This window comes from Wyeomyia smithii, chromosome 1 (genome assembly GCF_029784165.1).
Source record: "Wyeomyia smithii strain HCP4-BCI-WySm-NY-G18 chromosome 1, ASM2978416v1, whole genome shotgun sequence".
In the NCBI taxonomy this organism is placed as follows: domain Eukaryota; kingdom Metazoa; phylum Arthropoda; class Insecta; order Diptera; family Culicidae; genus Wyeomyia; species Wyeomyia smithii.
In genome coordinates, this window is record NC_073694.1 from 19,690,373 (window position 1) to 19,707,258 (window position 16,886).

The window sequence follows — 16,886 nt, forward strand, 5'->3', positions numbered from 1 at the left end:
TCCCTCGGTCAATCAGTTAGCTTAATTGATTCCATAACAAAAACAAACAATTGACGACGAAATTGACAATGGTGCTTAATATTTAATCCGCTTAATGCAGCCAGATCCACGCAAATTGCACGTGGTTACACAGGTGTACTCATCACACACACATACACATACACGCAGCTCAACCACTATCGACTCTCGCACAGTAAGTGACAAGATTTGGTACTATGAATTATGGAAGCGTCCCATTTCAGGGGCCCACCAGCCGCCCTGCTGCATCCCTAGCCTGGTGGCTCTCTGGCCATAAAAATATCTCTGTGTGGTAGTGCTGCGGACGCCGCCACGTGGAGTGACACATCATAACCTACCCCAAGCGAGCCAAAGTCGGGACCGACGACCGACCGACCAACAAACCAAACCGAACCAAAAAAAAGCAGCAAAATACTCCGAATCCAGTGCTACAAGCAAGCAAGTGCTGCCACTGTTGTGAATGTTCCAGTATTAATATTCGTATACTGCACCACCCCAGACGGATCGATAGCCACCCCACACTGTGCCGATTTCGGTACTCACTAGACGAGGACGGTTGCTGCTGTGAAGAGCAGTTTTCAGATTAGGGGCAATGCCACTGTTCTTGCGTGTCTACCCGTATGTGTGTGTGTGTGTGTAAGTGTGCGTGATTGTGCACACGGATGTCACCTGACGGGTCGAACAATGGAACCGAATCTCGTCACGAAATGCTTTTGTGCATTTTTCATCCGTTCAATATGCGCTGTGAGAAGAGGAGAGTTTTCATGTTCAGTTCATAAGGAAAAGTAGATCGTTACAACACACGCCGGAAAAGGGTCTTGGTTTGGTCGATTTTTTTCACTAGACGAGGACGGTTGCTGCTGTGAAGAGCAGTTTTCAGATTAGGGGCAATGCCACTGTTCTTGCGTGTCTACCCGTATGTGTGTGTGTGTAAGTGTGCGTGATTGTGCACACGGATGTCACCTGACGGGTCGAACAATGGAACCGAATCTCGTCACGAAATGCTTTTGTGCATTTTTCATCCGTTCAATATGCGCTGTGAGAAGAGGAGAGTTTTCATGTTCAGTTCATAAGGAAAAGTAGATCGTTACAACACACGCCGGAAAAGGGTCTTGGTTTGGTCGATTTTTTGTGTGTGGATTGATTAACGGGTCAACGGCTAGGGTGACCTTTTTGTGAAGCCAAAAATCAGCCTTTTCATGTTAGTGGAACCATAAGAGGCTAAATAACAATTGTTTGCTTTAGACAATAGTTAGTTTTCGGAAGGATTCGAAAAGTAAATCTTTCTAAAATTGATTCTGTCTGCGGAATTTTCGACCTTTATAATTAAAAATCTCTCTAATTACAGTCTTTAGTCCCACGTCACCATTTCACACAACCCTAGGGTTGTGTACCTTCTAATGTTTAAACGAAAAGGTTTTGTAATTTAGATAAAAGCATTCGTTCAAGATCTTAGTTAATTTTTCGATGGAGAAGCCTAGTCTCCTATGCCTACTATTCAGATAAACTCTCCACTTTATTTATTGGTAAAACTAAGATAGGGATATTCCCGAAACAATCAATTTTTAACTTACCGAACTGCAGTTAGAGTTTTTGCCTAACTATTATTTTTCTATGCATAAAATTTTTCTCGTAAATCTTTTCAAAAGGTCCTATACAGTTTTTTTAAATCAAAATCTGCACCGAATCCAAGTCAGATTTTTTCTAGATTTAGTCTGGATCCAGACTAGGTCCAGCACAGATCGAGAACAAATAAAGAGTAGAGCTGAGTCAGATTTTGACTATATTTGAACGTGATTCCTATCATATTCAGACTGCACTGTAAAAATATTTTTCTTCTGGGCCAAATATTCCAAATTGTCACAAAATCTAAAATATCTCGAAAAGTACCTTTCTTAAAAAACTAATTTTTTAACACATTGAAGACGACAATATTTATTACTATCTGTCAAAATTTGGTGATGGTTTAATGAAAAACAAAAAAGTTATGGACGTTTGAATATTTTGTCATTTTCACTCAGAATTTTTTGTTGGATGTTTTTTCTGCTATTGTTATGAATTATCGCTAAGAGCATGATACAAATCCAACGCGCTGTTTTTGTAACATAATCAATCATTTTGATACTGGCCCTATTGAAATCTAGTATGCGTAACTCAGCGACGATTCCCGCTATCAGACGGTTTTAAAAATAAGACGCGTAGAGAGAGCTAGTTTCTCTACATGCAGACGACATGACGTACAAATACGAAACTAGATAGTTAGTTGCGATGACTTGGAATACTTTATCCCTTTCAAGGTTTGGATATTATTATCCGATAGTTTCCGCAGCTGCTTCGAACACTTTTCGCCATCAAAAGGTCGAATACATTTAATTTTGTACGTAGTGTTATTCATGTTGTTTGCTGGACCTTAACACCAACAATTATTTCACTTAACCACTTATTTATTCACTTCAAACCTGTTTTATGAATTTTTGCAGGGTAATATACAAGCAAGAGCCGCGTTGCATGTGTAAGCGAGACATCATCTGCTGTGTTTGTATTGATGCAGCGATTTAATTCATTTAAGTCACGACGGTGTGTGTTGTAACTCGACTGGAGATGAGGATAATTTTTCATTTACCTTTTCAAGTAGTAAGTAAAAGTTTTGCAAGTAGTTGTAACGATTATTATTAAATACTCGTTCGCTTGCAACTTGTGCAAATTATATGACAGTAAGGGTTGTTACTCAACAGGAGAAGAATTTTATTACTTGTGAAGTAATAGACTTGTAAAGTAAACACGAAGAAAAAAATATTTTTTTATTACTCTCCAAGTAATAAGTTAAAGTTCATTAATGTGTGCAGTAGGGAAAGCGAAAAATAAGCGAACTGGAAATATGATACAGATTTGGAAAAATATACCGCATCCCGACGGGACTTGAACCCGCAATCTTTCAACTTGAACCCGCAAATCCGTAATCCCGGAAATTCAAGTCCCGTCGGGATGCGGTATATTTTTACAAATCTGTATCATATTTCTACAGTTCGCTTATTTTTCGCTTTCCCTACTGCACACATTGTCTACTCAATGAACTTTAATGGTAACGGGTAAAAGCCCTTGTAAAAAATAAAAATTTCGTTCGAATAATAAGTTAAACTTTTGCGTGTAGTTAGAGCAGCTATTTAGCTAAGAAATAATATAGGTAGGTATGATAGCATGGCAGGTATAATCGATTAAATAGTTAATTTTACCACAAAAAACAGCGCGTTGGATTTGTATCATGCTCTTAGCGATAATTAAAAACAACAACAGAAAAAAATCCTCAAAAATAAGTTCTGCTTGAAAATGATAAAATATTCAAACGTTCATAACTTTTTTGTTTTTCATTTTACCATAGTTTAGTACATATTGTCGTCTCAATGCATGAAAAAATTAGATTTTTAAAAAAGGTACTTTTTGAGATATTTTAGATTTTGTGACAATTTGGAATATTTGGCCAAGAAAAAAAATATTTCTACGGTGTATATATTTTGTTTAGAATCGCAATTTTATTACCTACAACTTTGCTGAAGACACCATTCCAATCAAACAAGTCGTTTTTCTGATACAAAATATTTCATTCATCAGTCACATTTTTGGATAGGGTCTTCTGAAACAGCAGTCGTGAGTCTACATGAAGAACTGATAGCGTAGAATGACCTTTTTATCAACTGGGAACAACTGTGCAATGTTTCAGCAAAATCGGAAAGGACATCCTAAAAAAAATATTTATTTTTATTTATTTTCCATTGAATGCCTCAATGCACAATGGTCCAGAAACCAAATTTAGGGGGAAATTTGGGTCTAGAGCTCTATAGCAACATTTTAGAGAAAAACTTTCTTCTACAAAGTTGTTACATATAATAAAGCGCTTATTGAAAAATTATCAGAAATCAGGGTGACCAACATTTTCGATGCAATCAAGTATCTAACTTTTTTATCTTTGTAGATAGAAGAAAAATTTGTTCTACAATGTTAAAGCTTCATTTATTTTAAGTAACTTTGTAAAACAAAAGTTTTTCTCTATCTTTAAAAACAACCGATTTTTATTGGAAAAACACATTTCGCGCTCTAACTTTTTTATTTCAAGTTTCATCTCAAAACTGTTTTTGAACGATTTTTAGAGCTTTGTAAGAGAAACAATTTGCAATGCTGACTTCGTAATTATCTCAATTTTACTCCAAGTTATTAATACTATTCATCACAAAATATGCGTTTTTCATTTGTCAACTTTTAAACCAGCTGATCAATTTTCGATCTTTTTGGGTCAAATTAAAGGTAATTACTTCTAGTCATAAGACAAAATACCAAAAAGTAAATGTGGGTGCTTTTATATGCATAATGTATAAAATTATTGAAATTTTCTTCTTGTTTTTAAATTGAATTTACTCAAATTTAAAAAATAACATATTTTTTAAAATTCCTCCATTTATAGAGTCAAGTATGCCCTTCGCAATGAAACCAAGAGATATTTTTTATGATTGCCCCAAAAAGAATGACATGCAAATGAAAAACGCATATTTTGTGATGAAAAATATTAATAACTTGGAGTAAAATTGACATATTTACAATGTCAGCATTGCAAATTGTTTCTCTTACAAAGCTTTGAAAGTCGTTCAAAAACAGTTTTGAGATGAAACTTGAAATCAAAAAGTTAGAGCGCAAAATGTGGTTGTTCAATATAAATCGGTTGTTTTCAAAGATAGAGAAAAATTTTTTTTTACAAAATTAATTAAAATAAATGGAGATTTAACATTGTAGAACAAATTTTTCTTCTATCTACAAAGATAAAAAAGTTAGATACTTGATTGCATCGAAAATGTTGGTCACCCTAATTTTTGAAAATTTCTCAATAAGCGCTTTATTATATGTAACAACTTTGTAGAAGAAAGTTTATCTCTAAAATGTTGCTATAGAGCTCTAGACCCAAATTTCCCCCTAAATTTGGTTTCTGGACCATTGTGCAATGGTCAATTCGAGATCGCAGATAAACGTGACACGTTGGAGGGCTTCAGTTTCTGTCCTGTACTGGTGATAAATTATACTGTTGACACACGTAACATTATCATCGCGCCAAATCAGCAGAATGATGATGTCTTCCTGAAGGGCAGTGCGGTCATCCCTAGACTCAACTACACGAAATACTTTCAGATCATCGGCGAACGAGAATTTGAAAAAGTATATGAGTAGGCACAGGCCATTTATGTAGATGTTATTGAACAGTGGTCCAAGAGCCCTACCTTGGAGCACGCCAGACGTGATACGAGATGAGCGGGTTCAAGATGAGTTGACTATAACATATGAGGTGCGGCCGGATAAGTATGACAGAATCCAGATGAAGCTAGTGTCATTTCTGTAAGCTACTGTTATGATCCGAACGATGGATTTGCTGTCAGACTAATGAAAACCTTCTAAAAAACTCAATTGTATCCCGCATTTTCTCCAGTCAGTATCAAAATCTTAATTCGAAAGATCTGAATATAGATCTTAGAAATTCAGACAGTAAGAATCTTAACTAAATCGTCACCAAATCCAGGTCAGACGAAGAAAAAAAATAGTTCAGATTGAGAACAGATGAAGACTGAACTTGGTCCAGATTTAGGCTATATTTGAATCTGACCTTGAAGAGATTCAAGCACATTTATGGGTCGGTTTCGGGACCATTATCATAGCTAATCTAGACTAAATACTGACAGATACCAGACCAAATTTAAACCTATTCCAGACTAGTTTTTGCCAGGATCCAAACCAGATTTCAATTTGTCTCAGAGACAAAAATCAGACTAAAATCAAATCTCAGATCCTGAGCATCCTGAGCAGATTCGGTTCCAGACCTATTTAAGATCAATGGATTGATTAGACTCACATCATTTTCAGATTGAATCCGTGAAAAATCAGACTAGGTAAGGACCATTAACAAAGTCTGTTTTGGGTGTTGTCCTGAACAACTTCAGAATATTTATTTTAGCAGATTGAAACTGTACCCAGACTAAAGTCTAACCAAATAAAGTTTAGATAAAAATCGAAGACTCTAGATAGTTTAGTTTGCCATTGTTGGACGCAGCCTAAATTTTAGACCAGAGAGTGAACGTTGAAAAAATCTGAACGTTGAAAAATCTGAAGATCTTTTAAATGCCGAACAAAATTGGTCTCTAACTTTTATCCTACACTAAAATAATTAAATACAGCCAACGATGGCCTTATACCAGCTCATATGAGTATTGCTGAAGCCAGAATGATATTCATAGGGTGTAAAATGCCCCCAGTTGCCCTTTTACATCTTTTCAGAGTCACTACATTATTTTTAGAGATTAACACTAATAAATAGTGTTGGATAAAAGTAATTAACATGCTGTTTAATTATGAATGAAGTATGATACATATTAATAAATACATATTTAATTTGTCCCCAAAAGAACAATTTGTCGTTTATTTTATCATGCTGATCGCATCTCTATACTATTTCCGACAATGGGAACCAGACACTCTTCTGCTGATATCACACTGAAAATTTGATGGCCGACAGAATTTGATTGCCAACATCCCCGTTAGAGTGTTACCAAAATACGGAGGAGTTTTTTACTGGAGGAAGTGCGCTGGCCAATGCACCTATCGCTGATGTTGTCGCTACCGCACAAAAGCACCTTTTTTACTAGTTGAAGATTAAGTGCCGTTGCACCTACCGCTGACGCTGCTTATACCTGCTGCAGTTACTACTGCTGATACACACTGCTGCTACTCCTTAGTTAGGACCGTCCTAATGGCCATCCACTAGTGAACGAATTGGTTTTAGCAGAAGCAGGATCATGTATAGCCCAAGGAGTGCATTCCCGGTTTAATAGGTATATTAATCAAGCGACAATCATGCGACCAATCAGAGGTCGGAATCTGCGGCTAGACAATTTTCAATAGTATAATAGTTTAAATAATCAAATTACAATTTTCTGTATCTGGGCGGATGCGTTAATGTTTTTTCAATCGATCACTGCAAAAACGAAGGAAATTTATTAAAAACTAACCGACTTATTAACATTTGAAAATGGAGACTTTTTTTCCTCTTTTCCTCTTTTCGTTTTTAGATTTTCATTTTAAACCCCTATGTAGCCGAACTTCCTGAGAGACTTAGTTCTACGTCAAAAAGGTAAAAAAAAGGTTATCCTGTAGGGTTCTCCGAATCACATAAAACGTTTCAGGATATCAGAAAAGAACGCTTTTAGGGACAGCAGAATCCAAAAACACAAAATAATACAAAAATCAGCTTAGATTTACCATGAACCAAGGAAGGTCAAACCACAAAGTCAAAATGTTTCAAAACACGTTTTTTGAGGTCAGAAAAGTTCGAACAGAAGAATTAAATTAAGAAATACATGTAAAAGTTAAGAAAAAAAAGGATAAGAATCATGACAATGGAGTAAAAGACTAGAAAAAAACTCAATAAGTTTTATCACAAAAAAAATAAAAATATTCCTGAAATAGGGAATATGATTTGAGATTGAACTTAGATTGAGGTTATTCTTACGAATAAACATTTTTGGATGCCAGAATAAAAATGAGCTTAGGTCCGATAAAATCGAATAAAGCTCAAAATCACGCAAGCCGCTTCTGAAACAGATAGAAAAGACATTAACAATTCGAAACGAATTTTCTACAGTAATCTTAGAGTAGTGACAAACGGTCAGAGACAATTCTCAAATTGAACTCAGAATCACGCAAAAAAGGTTTCTGAAGACTCGAGAAATGAAACCCTAAATCATGTAAAAACGCTTAACGAAACAAAACGAAACTCACATTGGGTTCAAAAACGCTTCTGAACATTAGCAAAGCGCAAAGCAGGAAATAATTTTAAATCAAGTTCAAAATTGTGAAAAAACACCTCTAAGAACCAGTAAAGGCTGGAGTAAAAAAAAAAAAAAAACAGGAAATTTAATGATTCCGAGTCAAAAGAAAATGGCAAAAAGATACAAGTCCCGAATTAATGTCGAAATCGCGGAAAATGTTACAAAGGCCAGAGAAGTCAAAAGAATCCACTCACGAAGTAAGGCAAGATTCTACTTTAAAGCTAAAACGGTTTCGACGAACAAGATCATTACTAGAGAGAGTTACAAAAACGCCAACAGATCCTATAGTGGACAGCGAATCGAGAAAATGCTTTCTAAAGAAAAGAGAACGCCAAAAATAAGTGTTGAGTCTGGCCGGACCAAATGATATATAATTTAAAAAAAAAATGAAGCTTACTACTCTGTAAATTTTGCATTATTTATACGCAAATTAGATCTTATAATAAGTAAAAAGCTTCTAAAGTCCAGATGAAAATAAATCTCAAATTAACGCTGAAGTAACGAGAAAACACTTCACTTGTAAATTGAGTCTTCAACGCACAACTGCAAATCATCATTTCTTTGTTTTGTTGTGTGAAACCGAAGCGACATTTTCGTAAAGTTTTAATTTCCATTTTTAATTCCAAAAAGTCTGCATAAGTGAGCGGACTTATCGTGAATGGTTTTAACGCTACGGAAATTGCTATTTTGACACACCCGTTGAAGAAAACGGCCACATTACAAAACACAAAAAACACGACAAAGTAATTCGTTTGCACGACAACGCTTGACCACATATTGATAACTTCGTCAAAACCCAGAAACGCTGAGATGGGACGTCTTACCTCCCCCCGCTTTTACGAATACCACTTTCTGATTATTGACGCATGGTCTGGCTGATCAAAACTTTCGTTTTTTTCAGAGACCAAAAATTAGGTGTACATATGCATAGCATCGAAAAGCGAGCAGATGGAGGCTACGGGCAACCCTTGGACTACCGTAGAGGGTAGGAAGCGTCGGGGAGGTGCGACGCGACATGATGGCGGAGCGGCCAGTGGACCAAAAAAGGTCAAAAAGGCGCGGAGTAGGGGTGATGCCCTCATACTCAAGACGGATGGGTCGAAGTACTCAGAAGTCTTGAAGAAGATGAGGGGGGAAACCCAGCTCAAGGATCTGGGGGCGGATGTGCGGAGTATCCGCCGATCTCGCACTGGCGAGATGATACTTGAGCTCCGGAAGGACGCCAAGAACAAGGGGGCTACCTACAAAACGGTAGCTGAAAAGGTCCTAGGGAAGGAGGTGCAAGTGCGGGCACTCACCTCAGAAGTGACTCTCCAGCTTAAAAATCTGGACGAAATCACTGAGGGGTGCGACATTGCACAAGCCCTAAAAGCGAAGTGCGGGGTGGAGGTGGCTAAGGAGTCAATCCGCCTCCGCAAAGGTCCGGCGGGGACCCAGATAGCTACCTTCCGACTACCGTCGGCGGACGCTAACCTGGCCCTGAAAGAGAGCAAGTTGAAGGTCGGCTGGTCTGTATGTCCTCTGGGCATACTACAGCAACCAGACATTTGCTTCCGGTGCTTCGAGGGCGGACATAAGTCCTGGACCTGCAAGGGGCCCGATAGGAGCCAGCTGTGCAGGCGATGTGGAGGTGCAGGCCATAAAGCAAAGGACTGTGGGGAGTCTCCCAAGTGCATGGTATGTTCCGGGAAACGGGACGCCAAACACTTTATGGGAGGCCCCAGGTGCCCAGCCGGTAAGCCGGCTGCGAAACGACGGGCGTAAGGGTGACGCAACTGAACCTGAACCATTGCTTCGCGGCTCAGCAGCTGCTACACCAAGCAGCCACTGAGTCGTTGTCGGACATCGCCGTCATATCGGATCCCTACCGCATCCCTCCCGGAAACGGTAACTGGGTTGCGGATAGGTCCAGTTTGGCGGCCATATGTACGACGAGCAAGTTCCCGGTTCAGGAGGTTGTCTCAACCTCAGAAGAAGGGTACGTAGTTGCTAAGGTGAACGGAGTGGTCTACCGAAAGGTTCACCCAGATGGTCGACCTCCTATCCATGGAGCTAACGGGCCTAACGCCGTTGGTGGTGGCGGGCGACTTCAACGCTTGGGCTGTTGAGTGGGGAAGTCGCTTCACGAACCAGAGGGGCCAGATCCTGTTGGGGGCTTTTGCAAAGCTCAACCTAGATCTGGCCAACGTTGGGAAAAAAAGTACATTTAGCAGAAATGGTGCGGAGTCGATCATCGACGTGACGTTCTCCAGCCCAGGACTGATCAAGAACTGGAGGGTAGACGATGGCTACACTAATAGCGACCACCAGGCGGTCTGTTATAGTGTAGACAACAACGAGAGGCGGCAAGCGACGGGTAGAGCCAACACTCCGACCGTTCGCGGGTGGAAGACATCGCACTTTGATGCCGAGGTATTCGAAGAGGCAATAAGAAGGGAGCGCGAGGGGGGCAGTTGGCTCCGCCCGACTGCTGACCAACTAGTTGCTATGCTATCGCGGGCGTGCGACGCCACCATGCCTAGGATTCGCCAACCTAGGAATGGAAAGCCACCGGTTTACTGGTGGACGGACGCGATAGCCGACCTTCGCAGTGCGTGCCTCCGTGCAAGACGGAGGATGCAGCGTGCGCGAAACGAAAAAGAGAGGACAGAGCGCCGCGCAGCATTCAGTTCGGCAAGATCGATGCTAAAGAGTGCGATAAAGGCCAGCAAGAGGGCCTGCTTCGATAGGCTATGTGCGAGTGCCAATACGAATCCGTGGGGTGACGCCTACAGGATCGTAATGGCCAAGACTAAAGGCGCGCTGGCGCCTGCAGAGCGATCACCAGCGATGCTGGAGCGTATCATCGAGGGACTCTTTCCACGCCACGAGCCAAGTCCTTGGCCTCCGGCGGTCGAGTCTCACGTCCGACGTTCCAGTATCTCAGACATAGACCAGAGATGGTCGGCCAACCTGCCGAGCATCCAATCCGTGAGCGACGACAGCCGTGTCGAGGCAGGGGAGGAGGCAAGGGTTACGAATGAGGAACTCATCGTGATCGCCAAATTCCTAAAGGTGAGCAAGGCACCGGGACCGGATGGTATCCCTAACCTGGCGATCAGGCTGGCGATAAAAACGGCCCCCGGGCTGCTCAGGGCAGTCATGCAGAGGTGCCTGGATGACTGTCTCTTTCCGGACAGGTGGAAGCGGCAGAGACTGGTCTTATTGCCGAAGGCTGGGAAACCGCCAGGGGACCCATCGGCATATAGGCCTATCTGCCTGCTGGACACCGCGGGCAAGGTGCTTGAGAGGATCATCCTCAACAGACTGGTGAGGTACACGGAGGGTGTACACGGTCTGGCAAGTAACCAGTTCGGCTTCCGGAAGAGCAGGTCCACGCTGGACGCAATCTCTTCCGTCATCAAGACGGCGGAGGTAGCAATCCAGCGCAAGAGAAGGGGAATACGCTACTGCGCAATCGTCACGCTCGACGTGAAGAATGCGTTCAATAGTGCCAGTTGGGACTCCATAGCGCTCGCGCTCAGGAGCATCCATGCACCGGTGTCGCTGTACAAGATTCTGGAAAATTATTTCCAGAGTCGAGTACTTGTTTACGACACAGAGGAGGGTCAGAAGTGCGTCCCAATTACCGCAGGAGTTCCGCAAGGTTCTATCCTGGGCCCGGTGTTGTGGAATGTCATGTATGACGGAGTGTTAAAACTCAAGTTCCCTGTAGGGGTTGTGATCGTCGGCTTTGCAGACGACATAACGCTGGAGGTTTACGGCGAGTCTATCGAGGAGGTCGAGTTGACGGCCGCGCACTGTATACGCAAGGTCGAGGACTGGATGCGCTCCAGGAAACTGGAGCTCGCGCATCATAAGACGGAGGTCACGGTTGTGAACAACCGTAAATCGGAGCAACAGGCGGTGGTCAGAGTCGGAGACTGCACCATCACCTCGAAGCGATCCCTGAAGCTCTTGGGGGTTATGGTGAACGACAAGCTCGCGTTCGGGAGTCACGTCGACTATGCCTGTAAGAGGGCCTCATCGGCTATTGCAGCACTATCTCGTATGATGTCCAATAGCTCAGCGGTTTATGGCAGCAAGCGAAGACTTCTTGCCAGCGTGGTTTCGTCCATACTTAGGTATGGTGGGCCAGTGTGGTCCAGAGCGCTAGGTACTAACAGTTACCGTGGTAAACTGGAAAGTATCTACAGGCTCATGTGCCTGAGAGTTGCGAGTGCGTATCGTACGGTGTCATACGATGCAATCTGTGTCTTGTCCGGCATGATGCCTATCAGCACCGCCATCAAGGAGGACAGAGAGTGTTTCGACCAACGTGACACAAGGGGCATACGAGGTACCAGAAGGTCATTTTAGATGCTCCGCTGGCAGCGGGAATGGTCCAACTCCACAAAGGGCAGATGGACGCACCGACTCATACCGGAGATATCCGGCTGGGTCGGGAGACGACATGGTGAAGTGAACTTCCACCTGACACAAATCCTGTCAGGCCATGGTTGTTTCAGGCAATATCTGCACAGGTTCGGACACGCGGTGTCCCCCATGTGTCCCGAGTGCGTGGAGGAGGAGGAGACTGCTGAGCATGTCTTCTTCGTATGCCCCCGTTTCGTAAGAGCCCGGACATCTGGAACGCGGTCTGTGCGGCCGCCTCTCAGATTGTTCTGGAGCTGCAACGTGTGTGGCGGGTCAACCACCAACACGCCAGTGGTAGCTAATTACCAGTCTCCAGGTAGTTAGCTAGGAGGTTATAAGAGTAAAGAGGGTGCATCACGCACAAAAGCCACTCCCCGACGTAATACTTAACCGTCGTTCCGGGAAGACCAGGGCTGGAGACTGGAGGGGTTTTAGTGGGTCGGGACAGGGATCAGTAGGTGTCTGGGCGAGTGTAACTACTCCAGCATCTCTCCCTTAGTCTCATCCCCACACCCTGAGTTCTCTTCTCAGGTGTCTGTTTGAAGATTTCCCCGCCACCTTTAAAAAAAAAAAGCGAGCAGATTTCCCAACACGAAAACCAGCGATGGATAATATTTTCGAAAATAAGAATGTAACTATTTTTTTTTCGCAACAAAGCCTCAAATTAGGTGAAAACGACAGTTTTCAAATTTGTACACCTGATAATAGAAAAGGTGGAAACGAACATGGTCATAAATTGCTCAGAATTCCGATAAAACAACAAAAAAGTTTGAAAAACTCCAACGCTTATAAAAACCGAATGTCAAAAAAAGGAAAAAAAAATGCACAGAAAAGGTTTCCAAAGTCCGTAAAAAGTCTAAAAAGTATCTCAAATAAAATCAATAATTACGGAAAACAATTTTTAAATCCTACAAACAGCAGAAGGGTAATAAAAATTGGTTCCTCATTGGTTTCGAAAACCACAAAAGTCTTAATGGGAAAATAATGATCGAATGCCAAAATAATATCAGAATAGCGCAAAAAAAACGTTAAAAGAACGGGTAAAGTTTAGAAAAAATTGCATAATAGGGTCAGAATCAAGAAAAAATGAAATGCTTGTGCGACCCAAAAGGTCGAGAGAGAAAATGATGAATTTTATTCTAACGTGAAAACTGCTTATCGCATTTGGATCTTCTAGCCTTTGGAAAGAAGTATTGAGTTTCGTGATAAGTCCGAATTCTTTACTACTTGCTACCAATAACAGGAAAAATTCTTAAATATTTCTTCCTGGTTTCGAAGGCTTCGTTTATTTAGGTATTTTTCGTTCCTTGCGGAATTGCAAGATTCTTTCTAACATCATCGTCATTGCGAATTGAACAATTTTTCTTCGCTATCTGGAGATATTTTGAAAGTTTTGAATATTAGTGCTCAGCCTCAAATTCATGAATGTTTGACCGTTAATTCTTCGTTTAAAAAATTTGCCAGTTGGTAATTCTCAGTGATTTTCCCCAGTATCCTAAATCCTTTTGTTTCTTGCTGGTTGTCTGACTTCCTAATAATTTGCAGCAATTTCGACCTATTTAAGCTCAACCAAAGATAAAGAACAGAATAAACTTTCCCATCCATCAACCCGACCGGTGAAGGGTTCAACTTCGCGACGCAGGATAAATACCTGCAATTACCCGCTCAACTAGCCGAACCGAAACGCGAAAGCTCAAACCACACACACCCTCAGTCCTTTTCTCCAAACTAAAAGCAACTTCTTTGTTGTCACCATACTTTTTTCCCCGGTATTCCGATGACCGTGGGTAGAGAGAGAAAAAAAAAAACTAACTATAATTTTCCTTTCCTCACAAAAGCGACAATCACATGCAACATTTATCGAGACGACGACGACCTGCAGGATGATGATATGCTGATGGCCACCAAACGCTGGGTGGGATAAAAACAAAGTTGTTGAGGACACGGGAAAGGGGGCTACAAAACATATCCGCATGCATTTCCGGTCGCGACACAAACGTAGGAGCAGCAAAAAAAATTACAGAAACAATGAATCGGCACAAACCAAAACAATAACCAGAAAAAAAAAATAGTACGGGAACCACGGGCTTATCGGTTGTATTGTAGGCAATAGAAGCAGCAAAATATCCGTCGGTTGGCCTTCGAGGGGTAATTAAAAATTTTCCGCTATCGTCGCCGCTGTTCAGGCTTTCGTTTGTCGAAAGTTTCGTTGGTTCCTTTCCGCCTCCATAATGGAGGCTGAGAATGATTGCAACATTGTTTACGAATGTGTGTGTATAAAGTTGAAGACAGGTACTCATCGTTTTTTTTTCATCATATTGTAAATGATTTGCACACACCACCGGCAGCAGCCAGTCAGTAGTCATCAGTTCACAGCATGGAGGGAATTTTTAATTTCGTGGAAAATGGCACATCGAATATGAATCCAGGCCACACGCATACCCGCTGCTGCAGTGCACAATGGCGTTTGTTGTTTTTTTTTTGCTACTTTGCCAGTTGAGACTGCGGGTTATTACTGGCTGGGCTTGACTAGGAAGGAGACATATTTGTAGGAAAAATGAGAAATAACAAAAAAATGCGAACGGTAATGAAAACGTTACTGTGTAGCGAACGGAAAAGAGATGATTAAAAGGCATTTATTATAGCAGAAGGTTTTTTTTTTTGATAAGTATAACAACAACGACAACAAACGACAGCAAAACAACACCAACGGATGCAGAGAAAAAAATGTTCGGGATTTTTTTTTGTCAGAATACGGCCCCTCGGGTCGGGTTTTTTTAGCTTCCATTGAAGACTAGATGGTGAATTGTCCGCCATGAATTTCGTTTAAGAAAAACAAAACAAGTTTGCATTGGGAGAATTACTTACCGAATCGTGCGGGTGCCGGAAATCCAAGGAACTGTCACCGGACGACTTGTCGTCCCCCCGGTCCCAGTCGATCTCTTTCTTCAAAGACTGTAAAGGGAGAGGGAGAACAAAAATTTAGAAGATGTTCATAACATGGTCACACTTATGACTGACATAGGACTATAATTGTTAGAAATAATTATGTTTATTATAAACTAATGAGAAACAACAAGTTTCACAGAAAAAAACGACCTTTACGTTTTTTATTATTTAGCCTGAACTACTTCATTTTATTTTCAAACTGTCATCTATCTGTTTTTCTTTTGTGTTTTCTCTATACTTTCACGAAAGTATAGAACGAAGCAATAATCCATTAAAGTTACCAATCGAGGGATTAAAATAGTGTAATCACCCCGAACCTATTTTAGGCAGTTTCCATCTGTTTTGCAGGCGTTTTTTGCAGCACCCGAAGTGGCTCCTGAATGGCTGCAATATAGGTCGATTTGTTTCACATGATTTTGTTCACTGATTTCTTTGTAATTAACGGTATTTCTTATATCCGTAAGACAGCTAGACAATCAAAGTTTTCGTTTCCATCATTGAAATTGTCGACATCGATCAAAATTCAGAAGTTTGAGGCCTGTTTTCTGCGACTGATTAAAATAGGCGCTACTGCTTAAGCCGTTTCTTACCCTATGTAGTTTTTTAATCGATAAATTTTACACTCGTATTCTTTGGTTTGGATCATGAGGTAGTACTTTCTGAAATCCGGTGGCCTACAAAATCTTTTTCAAAATTTTCAATTTTCTAAAATATGTAATTTTTGGGCCATTTGACCGCTTTTGAATATTTCGGTGTCAAATTGAAGGTTATTTTGGTATTGTGCCGTTTTGGTGGGTTCAAGAACCAGTAGATCAAATCGTTTGATTTTTCTCATTTCTTTTGAAATTTTACATGAAATATCATGTTTTGAAAGAGGTATGGTTATTTATTTTGGAGATATATAGCTTTTTCCAAGCTTGAAATAAGTTAAAATTCATCTCACACCACTTTTCTGGCGTGAGCGCAGCATGTAGTTTGTTGCACCTCACTGCTTTCTTTTGTTTTGTACTGTGCTTCTGTCGCTCGCAGGAAAAAAATAACTCACTTTCTGCTAACACGAAAAAAAGCAAAGCCTTGGTGCTACATTCCCTATCGGAACTCGACCTTCTGTTTTTGTACACAGACTTCGCAGTCAACTGTTAAGTGTACAGGACAATTGCGGGGCTAGCGCTACGATCCTACTGACACTAACAGTCTCTCCCGAGCCGAGACTCGAACCTACGACGACTGGCGTGTTAGGCCAGCATCGTACTTCGAGACCAGCTGGGAGATATCTAACTTCTGCTAACACTGCAGCCAAGCAAAACAAGAGTGGCGAATCGCTCCCGTGAGAAGATATGAAAGAACACCGCAATGTGTACTGCTGAGATGTCGATTCTATCACGGTTCATTTTTATCACTCTCGAATTTATCACACAAAGCATTTCGTTTTTATCACGTTTCTAAGATGAAAAATATTATGAAAACACGAATTGATTCAGCTAGCGGTGCCATCTAGCAGCGAAAATTTGTCAGTAAGCTTTCAGGCAATCGCTACTTTTAAGAAACAGTTCTTTAATTGCCTAATGAATCGTGATTTGATTGCCGATCAAATTTACAACTGAAAAGTTACGGTCTTCAGCAAATTTGTTCAGTAGGTCGAGG

At 41.1% G+C, this 16,886-nt stretch overlaps 1 protein-coding gene across 9 annotated transcripts in view; it reads right to left on the minus strand.

The window, feature by feature from the left end:
- The window catches only part of LOC129718858 (protein tramtrack, beta isoform), a 468,621-nt gene that overhangs the window by 67,275 nt on the left and 384,460 nt on the right, over positions 1 to 16,886 (minus strand). For all 9 annotated transcript variants that reach the window (XM_055670025.1, XM_055670028.1, XM_055670029.1 and 6 more), the window contains exon 7: positions 15,162 to 15,248. In XM_055670025.1, the coding sequence (XP_055526000.1) occupies positions 15,162 to 15,248 (87 nt within the window). The remainder of the gene's footprint in view (positions 1 to 15,161; positions 15,249 to 16,886) is intronic.